Genomic DNA, 9,300 nt, shown 5'->3' on the forward strand with positions numbered 1-9,300 from the left:
GAGATAGCTCAGTGGTTAAGAACATTTGCTGCTCTTGCAAAGGACCCAAGTTCAGTTTCCACGGCCACCAGTGTGGTTCAGAACTATCTGCAACTTCCGTGCCTGTGGGTGCAACACCTTTTGGCACCGGGCACTCACAAGGTTGTCTGTGTGCCGGAGAGGCTGAGCACCCAGGAGCTACTCAGTCCACAAGCCTGGTTGTCTTACCAGCTCCATTCTGGCACTGCAGGCCCCAGGGGATTCCTGGAGAGCCCCTGGCTTGTGGCCATGCTGGAGGACTGAAGCTGCTGTGTTCCCATGTTAGTGAAGGGTGGCGGCGGCGGCAGCAGCAGTACAACAGAGTAGATGCACTCACCAGCAAGGACGGGAGGGGAAGGCAAAAGCTGCGCCTCCACCACTAGAAGGGGCTGCTCTCCCCTCCATCCTGGTAGGTGTAGCTTCAGTTTCCAGACAGTGAATCTGCTAAGTAAGTATGCAGCAGATGAAACAGAAACAAATAGCACCAAGCAGATAAGCAGAAGCAGCAGAGAGCAAAACACTATCAGATCAGATGCCTGTAACTCCTAGCAGAAACCATTAAAAGTAGTGTAGGGCTGGAGAGATGGCTCACTGGTTAAGAGCACTGACTGCTCTTCCAGAGGTCCTGAGTTCAAATCCCAGCAACCACATGGTGGCTCACGACCACCGGTAATGAGATATGATCCCTCTTCTGGGCTGTCTGAAGACAGCTTCAGTGTACTTACATATAATAAATAAAGAAAGAAATCTTTAAAGAATAGTGTAACTGGGCGAGCAGGCAAAAGCAACATTGTTGCCTCTGGCACATACACAACATCCTGTGGAAGTGGCTGTTCCCCGGGAGCTCCCAGTCAGAAGCTCCCAGGCAGGAGCTCCCAGGCAGAGCTTTCAGCTTCTTCCTTCCAGTAGCAGGGGTTTCTATGCTGTGAGATAGACAGTAAGCTGTACCTCTTGGGAGTGGCTTGTCGGCTAGCCGTTTTCAGTGCAGTCTTAAATACCTGTAGCTGCTCTCCTTTCTTGTCAGAGGGTCCTTGCTTAGCAGGCATGAGGCCTTGGTTCAGTTTCCATTTCCAACAGTGCAAAAAATAAGCCATTAAACACCTAATGGGAGTGGGGCCCTGGAGAGATGACCCAGCTGTTAAAGAGCACTTCGTGCTCTTCCTGAGGAACTGAGTTCCGTTTCTAGCACCTACATAGTAGCTTTCAACCTTCTATAACTCCAGTTCCATGGGCTCCAGTGTGCCCCCTTCTGGCCTCTGCGGGTACTGCATGCAAAACATATCCATATGTGAGTGTTTATATAAAATAAGTATGTATGTGTGTGTGTATATATATATATACATACATATATATATATATATATATATGATATTTTTAAAAATCTAACAGTAGGGCTAAAGTGGTTAAGAGCACTTACTGCTCTTAGAGGGGACTGGGCTTCAGTTCCCAACACCCACGTGGAGGCTCACAGCCAACTTTAACTTCAGTTCTAGGGGATCCAACACTGTCTGCTAGCCTCTGTAGGCACTGCATACACAATGTACACAGACATACATGCAGGTAAAACACTTCTACCCATAAAATAAAATTAAAAAATTAACAAAAAGCAAAATGGTAACAGTAGAGACCTAATGATTGATTCTGCCTATAGAGAGATGGGTAGAGGCCTAGGATGGGGAAGAGTCCTGATGTCACTCTCCCCTCCAGGGAACTCTCCCCTGATGGATGCGAGCATCCATCCATCCATCCATCCAATGGATGGTTATCCAACCACCCACCTATCCATGCATCTATCCATATTGGGGATTGAGCTCAGAATCTCACGCATGCCAACCACATACATCACCTCCTGAGGCTCAGCTTCACTGTTTAAATGATTTAAAATATTCCTTCATTAATTGAGATAATAAAAACAGACGCGACCTCTAAAGTAAGCTTTCTAAGGCACCCGATGGTGAAGGCATAGAGTATCCTGAGGTAGGTGTTTACCGCTTTAATTGGCGGTTTGAGCGTGGGCTAGCGGGGCCTAAAAATGAGGCAGACTAAAGTGTCAGGCAGTGACCAGCTTTATTCAGAGCATCGAACAATTCATGCTGATGGTGAAGGAGAGTGATGCCATGCTTGGAGCTGTACTCTGACAGTGAGGAGGATCCGTAGAGACAGGTGGGGACCAGGAAGATTCCCGGTTAAGAAAGGGACTGAGTTAGAATTACATACTGAGAGAGAACAGCCAGAGGACTCCGTAATAAAGGCGTCTTTGAAGGATTTTCACCCAAGTCAGTCAGTTTGACAAGCCCTGAACATCTTGAAGCAAGTGTTTTGAGCTGTGCCTAGAATTAACTTACAGCGAAATACGGAGTCATGAAGCCAAAGAGAGGTGACTTCCGTAACTGTGGCAAATCGTCATTGGCTTATACTCAGTGACAGGATCCGTGTGATGTCCGGAAACCAAGCTGACAGTGACTCTTGAGAGAATCTGAGGCTGGAGACTCTGGGAGGTGGTCCTCTGAGGAGCTCTCAGCCCCGTTCTCAAGGCAGTTGCTGAGCCTTCTACTTGGATTAGGGGAACGGTCTGAAGACAGCCCACAAAAAGTCGGGTGCTGAGTGTTTCCGATTTAAACATGCGCTGCAGAACATACTCTTCACTGAGACCACCCAGGGTGTGCCACGTGCCCGTGGCCCTTAGGCACTTAGGTTTGGTAATGTCTTAGGGTTTTACTGCTGTGAACAGACACCATGACCAAGGCAAGTGTTATAAAGGACAACATTTAATTGGGGTTGGCTTACAGGTTCAGAGGTTCAGTTCATTATTGTCAAGGCAGGAACATGGCAGCGTCTAGGCAGGCATGGTGCAGGACGAGCTGAGAGTTCTGCATGTTCATCTGAAGGCTGCTAGTGGAAGACTGACTTCTGGGTAGTGAAGGTGAGGGTCTTAAGCTCATGCCCACAGTGACAACAAGGCCACACCTCCTATTAGGGCCACTCCCTGGGTGGGGCATATACAAACCATCATAGTCTGTCAGCTGATGTGATATTAGAAGGTATTAGAAAGAGTCCCACTGCAGCTCAAGACTGTGTCTGGATTGTTAGGGGAAGGCCCTCGGTTCCTTCCTCCAAAATGGTGAGGGGCTTGAGATTTAATTCTAAACGAACAGGTTTAGAATTAAACCTGTGAACAGCTTCTGAAAGCTGAAAATGTGAAGTGCTCTAAAGTCTAATGGGTTTTTTTGTTTGGTTGGTTTTTTTATTTTTTTGTTTTTTTCTTTTTCTGCGTGTTCACATACCATAGTCAGAAAATTCTGCCCAGGAGACTTTTATTTCGTGTACAAAATTAATTTCAATGTTGTATAAGAACTTTTGTGTTACTTGCCCCCACCCCCACCCTGACCCCCATTCCCATCCAGCTAGATCTTGAAGCCCACTCTTTACTTTGAACTCCTCATCCTCCTGCCTCTGTGTCCCCAGTGCTGGAATTACAGGCCTACGCCATCACGCCCAGTTTACTATGTACAGTTGAACCTTGGGCTGCATTCCTAAGACACCTGTCAGTTAGTGTTTCTATTGCTGCGATAAAACACCGTGACCAAAAGTGACTTGGGGGGAAAAGAACAGGTTTATTTCACCTCATGGACTTTATAGTTCCTCACAACCCTGAAGTCAGGGAAGGGACTCAAGTGGGAACCTAGAGGTAGGAGCAGAAGCAGAGGCCTGGGAGGAACACTGCTGCCCAGCTGGCTTCCCATGGCTTGTTCAGCCTGCTTCTTACACAGCTCAGGACCGTCTATTCACATTAAAAAAAAAAAAAAAATGCCCCCGTAGACATATTCCCTTTCTGGAAAAATTCTGAAGTTCGAACTTCTGGCTTCGAGCGTTGCAGAAAAGGGACAAGATACGGAAAGAAAAATTATGAGGCAAGACAGATGTAAACATGGAGCTGGAATATTTGAGGAGGAAATGTACAGGGCAACTCTGTATGTCATGGTGAAGTAAAAAAAGTGGGAGCTAGTGGTGGCGGTGCAGCCCAGCAGTTGGGAGAAGAGGCAGGCAGCTCTCTTGTGAGTTTGACGTCAGTCTGGCTTACAAAGTGAGTTCCAGGACAGCCAGGGCTCTGTAGAGAGGCCTTTTCTCACAACCAAAGAAGGTGAAGGAGGTGGAGGGAACCAAGACTGAGTGAGTGGTGCCTTCCTGCATTTGCTTGGGGTTGGAGGCAGAACAGAGCTGGCAGTCTGTTCGTGACGCTGACAGGATCTTAGTTCTTCGGGAAAATCTAAATTTACTTATCCATCACTGTTTCCTGATTCTGTTTATATATATATATATATATGTAAGTACACAGTAGCTGTCTTCAGAAGAGGGCGTCAGATCTCATTATGGATGGTCATGAGACACCATGTGGTTGTTGGGATTTGAACTCAGGACCTTCAGAAGAGTAGTCAATGCTCTTAACCACTGAGCCATCTCTCCAGCCCTGTTTCCTAATTCTTGAAGTAAATGTAAACTGTAGACTTCAGAAAGCCATGTCCTCAGTAGGGGTCTAGCCAAGCTGCCAGAACAGTGCATTTGCTCAGAGTTCCTTGGGTCTTGAACAAATTGTGTTTGGGCCAGGCATGGCCACTCATTACTCCAAATCTCCAGTGCTCAGGAGGCTAACAGGATTGCCATGAGTTTGAGGCTAGCCTGGGCTACATAGTAAGCCCCAGGTCAGTCTAGGTTACAATGCGGCAGACGCCCATACGCGGTATGTGTATCACTCTCTGGTGTTTCTCTACGTAGGTGCCAGCCTGGGGATAACCAGCGATGGCTTCTTTCAGCTGGAGGACTTGCCCAGGTGAGCAGACCTGACATCAGAGACACTGTTCTCTCTCCCCTGGGAACCCGGGTCACGCTTTCCTGCCCCGCCTCCCTTTCTGAGTTCGCCCCGGGCTGTCTTGAACTCCATTGCAGTTCACTCTTCTGTCTCAGCATGATCTACCCTAAGTGTTCAGGCTTCCCAGAGGTGATGCAAGCGGGCCCTCATCCAGCAGAGTCATGACTCAGTTGTGTTTGGATGAGGGATGTGTTCATTCAGACCCACCCCGAGCAAGCTTGGTCACAGGTTCTTGCCCATTACGTACTTTGGAGCTACTTAAAATACTTTTATTGATATGAATACAAGCTTAATGAATGAATTCATTCAGGCCATTAAAAAGGAAAGCCCTGGGAACAGAAGGAAATTAACAGCTGCAGTGGGCATCCTGCCTTTGACTGTGCTCCCAGGCTCCTAGGAAGCTATTGCAGAGGATGGCTGGAACCTACCCATTCCAGGCTAGACCGGGTAACCTGCAGCAACCCTTGTCTCAAAAAGAAAAAAAAAAAAAAATCCAGTTAAGGCACCGTGCTCCTGGTTTACTTGGAAGGTGGAGGCAGGAGGATAGCTTTGCTATATGGTGAGTTCAAGGCCGACTGGGACCACCTAGAAAGATCTTGCCTCTCTCCAGAGCTATTTCTTAGGGATTGTTTTTTCATTCCTTCTTTTCTCTTGTAAGGTTTTCTTTTTAACCATAAATTATAGTCCTGAACAAATCCTGTATGTGAGGAACCAATGCTGTGCCAGGCACGATTCCATATTTGCCCTGAAGGCTTATGGCTGGATGGGAAGGGCTTGAACCCTCTGGAAGGCTGCCTGTGGTAGGAGGTATCAGGGCATGATGAGGTAAAAGGGGCTTATTGTGGGGATGTAGAAGTGTGAAGAATCATTTCCAGTGTACACCGTAGTAGCAGGAGGTGAGATGAAGGGGCCTGTCTGCAGGGAAGCCCTGGGCTGCTCCCAGCTCTCAGAGAAAGCCATGTGGTGGCAACCTGTCCCTTGCCCTTGATCCCCAACCCCTGCAAAAATACCCATCTTTCAGGCATCCACCATCTTTCTAAGCTCTCTACTCTCAAGTAATCCTCTTTGACAAACTTCAGGGTGTGTTTTCTTTAGAAATTCTTCATGGGCCGGGCCTTACTGTGTGTGGAGGCTGAAGCTGGAGGGTTGCAAATTCAAGCTCCCCTGTTGAACAGACTAAAGCCAGCGTTGGCCACTTGGCAAGGCCAGTCTTTAAACTTTTGTTTTGTTTTGTTTTTAAGGCTGGACTTACAGCTCGGTAGCAGAGGCGTCTAGCTTGGAAAGGGCCCTGGGTCATACCCTATCAGCATCAAAAAAAAGGTTCTTTGAGAACAGAAACCATTACCCATCATCCTGTGTAGTGTAGTACCTAGTACAGTGTAGGACTTCAATGTCCAAAAAAGAAAGAGACGGTGGAGAGAAGGAGTGAGAAAAGCAAAAGAGGGGGGAGACACAGAAAGGAAAAGATGTAGGATGAGGGACAGGGATGCAAGAGGGGCTGGTTCAAGGGACATAGGAACAAGGAACAGGGATGCAAGAGGGGTTGGTTCTATGGTTTTAGGATGGGAGCTTTGGGTGAGAGGGTCCTTGCTGGTCATTTGCGGCCATTTGGCTTCTTATCCTTCAGCCAGGCCAGAAAGCCTCAGTAGGCTGGCACTTCTATGCAAAGCACTGGAAGATGGTTCATTTGTTCTTCCTCTAAATACTCCCTCCCCTCCCCCCCCCCGCACGCTCCCCCTTCCCCCGTGTTGCAACAGTGGGCAGGGCATGTTGGGAGCCTTGGAAAACCTGCAGCCTGAAAGTCTTTCTGCCTCAGCCGGGAAGTAAGCCTTAAGCGACAGCATTTCTCCGACATCGATCCAGACATTCATTCAAGCATTTAGCGGAGGCTTAAACTCTTTTGTTAAATCAAAATGAATTCAGGAAATTGAGTTCAACTGGTGCCTGGGCCACCCAAATGCCAGGATTACCGCCATGAGCCACCACGCCTGACTTAAAACACTTTCTTAGGTCAGCCTTTGATCATGCTACAAGGATTACTAGAACTGAATAATGACCAAGGAGACATCCCCATCCCTGAAGAGACTGGTTCTGTTAGATTTATGTATGGAAATTGGGAGGAGCTCAGGACCAGTCTTAGCTACCTATTAGCCGACTGGGATGCAGAGACTGTCTCTAAAAAAAATAAATAAATGAAAACAGGACACAGGGAACTTAAGTGTCAAACAAAAACATCTTTCTTCTATGAGGGAAATTTTTGTTTTGTTCTGGCTGTGAGTTGGGTCCTGCTGTGAGGCTCTGGATGGCCTGGCTCGCACCTGGCTGCCTCTGCTCCCACGTGCTGGTGCACGTCACCGTCACCACGTTAACTGCTGGGGAGGCTGAGCAGAGAGCCTGAGGGAAGCCTGTGAGTCTGTATCTAAAGCCATTCGAAATCAACTTAAGAAACGGTCGCCCTTTGCTTTCCTTTCAGCCGCAGCGTCATTGTGGGTGCCGGTTACATTGCCGTGGAGATTGCGGGCATCCTCTCTGCCCTGGGCTCCAAGACGTCTCTTATGATCAGGCATGATAAAGTAAGTCCTATCTCCTCCTGTCCCCTTTCTTTGATTTTTTTTTTTCTAGAGGAGAGTTTTTCTTCTTTTTAAAAAACTATAGGGATCACCTAATTTAAAATTTTTAATTTAATTATTATGTATATATGATACGAATATGTGAGTGTAGATGGGTGTATAGCAAGTTGTCTGAGGTCAAAGGACAACTTATGGGGGTAGTTCCTCTTTCCACTGTGGGTTCTGGGCAAACTTAACACCAATGCTTTTACCTGTAAATTCACATTTATATCTTTCACAGTGTGCAAAGTCAGTCCCAGCACATACCCTTTAAACAGCTTCCCTTTATTATCTAGATGGTGTTTGATACCCAGTATCTGTTTCTTTATAAACAGAATCACTTTTCTTTATAAACAGCTCACTTTGATATTTGACTCTTCAGTAGGAACAGACAGTACATTAGCGACTCTCAGTGGCTGTGATCCACCACCAGGACCAAAAGCACTGTAGGAGTTTATTGTAGCTTATGGTTCCAGAGGGAAAAGAATCCATTGTGACAGGAAATCGTGGCCGCAAATGGCAGGCCTGATAGCCAAAGCTGAGAGGTCAGCAAAAAGGAAGCAGAAAAAAGGGTGATCTGGAAGTGTCCTGAGACCTTACATCCTCAAAGCTGGTCCTCCAGCAGGCTGCACCTCTTAAACTTCCCCCCAAAGATCAGTGCTAACAGGAGACCAAGTCCTCAAATGTCTGAGTCTGTGTGGGACTCAAGCCACTACAGGCGGTATAGCCAGCTTTTGTCGTCAAACATTCTTTAAAATGGATTGTTCTAATAGGGGCTGGAGAGATGGCTCAGTGGTTAAGAGCACTGACTGCTCTTCTGAAGGTCCTGAGTTCAAATCCCAGCACCCACATGGTGGCTCATAACCATTCGTAATGAGATCTGATGCCCTCTTCTGGGGTGTCTGAAGACAGCTACAGTGTACTTACAGATAATAAATCAATCTTTGGGCCAGAGTGAGCGGGGCCAGAGCAAGAAGAAAAAATAAAATAAAATGCTGGATCTAGCTACGGTTTCTCAGAGGATATACAGAGAGCTTTTCTCAGAGGGGAAACCGGTCCCATTACATGAGAATTTCCCTGGATTCTGGGAAAAGAAAGAAATAAGAATGGAAGGAGAGGAAAGTGAAGCTAGTCAAGGTCTGATGGTTGACTGTTCATGTTACAGAACTCTGAATGAAATAGGTACCGATGAAATCAGATATTGTACAGCCTCTGGTGACACAGGCTTGTGGAGGTCTGCTAAGCGGTGCCAGTGTGGGCATGGAGGAAGGGTAATAGCACATTGGAGCCACACATCCTAGCTTGTGCTACTCAGCTCTAATCAGGTTTTCTTTCTTTCCCACCCTCTGTCCATCCGTCCGTCCATCCGTCTGTCTGTCCTCTGTCCATGGTAAATGCAGGTACTTAGAAGCTTTGATTCACTCATCAGTTCCAACTGCACGGAGGAGCTGGAGAATGCTGGTGTGGAGGTGTTGAAGTTCTCACAGGTATGTGCGGCCAGTCAATCACGTCAGGGCTAAGGGTAGAGCAGGAAAGCCTTACGGCTGCGCTGCCCCTAGGGCAGCCTCCAGCTACCTCTTGTTGTTGTTGTTTTTTAATGGTCACTCGATAGGATCTTGCTTTGCAGTCCAGGCTTCACTTGAACCACGACCCTCTGCTTCAGCCTCATAAGTGCTGGTGATGCAGACGTGCACGGTCACACCAGCTCCTGCCAGTGTTTGCTTTGTTTGTTTGTTGGTTGGTTTGGTTTTGTTTGGTTTTTCGAGACAGGGTTTCTCTGTGTAGCCCTGGCTGTCCTGGAACTCA

The 9,300-nt window shown here is 47.3% G+C and overlaps 1 protein-coding gene across 1 annotated transcript in view; it reads left to right on the top strand.

Moving 5' to 3' along the window:
* The window catches only part of Gsr (glutathione-disulfide reductase), a 41,537-nt gene that overhangs the window by 22,337 nt on the left and 9,900 nt on the right, over window positions 1-9,300 (top strand). The window contains exons 6-8 of the mRNA XM_031339514.1: window positions 4,792-4,846; window positions 7,359-7,458; window positions 8,895-8,981. Of these exons, the coding sequence (XP_031195374.1) occupies window positions 4,792-4,846; window positions 7,359-7,458; window positions 8,895-8,981 (242 nt within the window). The remainder of the gene's footprint in view (window positions 1-4,791; window positions 4,847-7,358; window positions 7,459-8,894; window positions 8,982-9,300) is intronic.

This window comes from Mastomys coucha, unplaced genomic scaffold (assembly GCF_008632895.1).
Source record: "Mastomys coucha isolate ucsf_1 unplaced genomic scaffold, UCSF_Mcou_1 pScaffold22, whole genome shotgun sequence".
Taxonomy (NCBI): domain Eukaryota; kingdom Metazoa; phylum Chordata; class Mammalia; order Rodentia; family Muridae; genus Mastomys; species Mastomys coucha.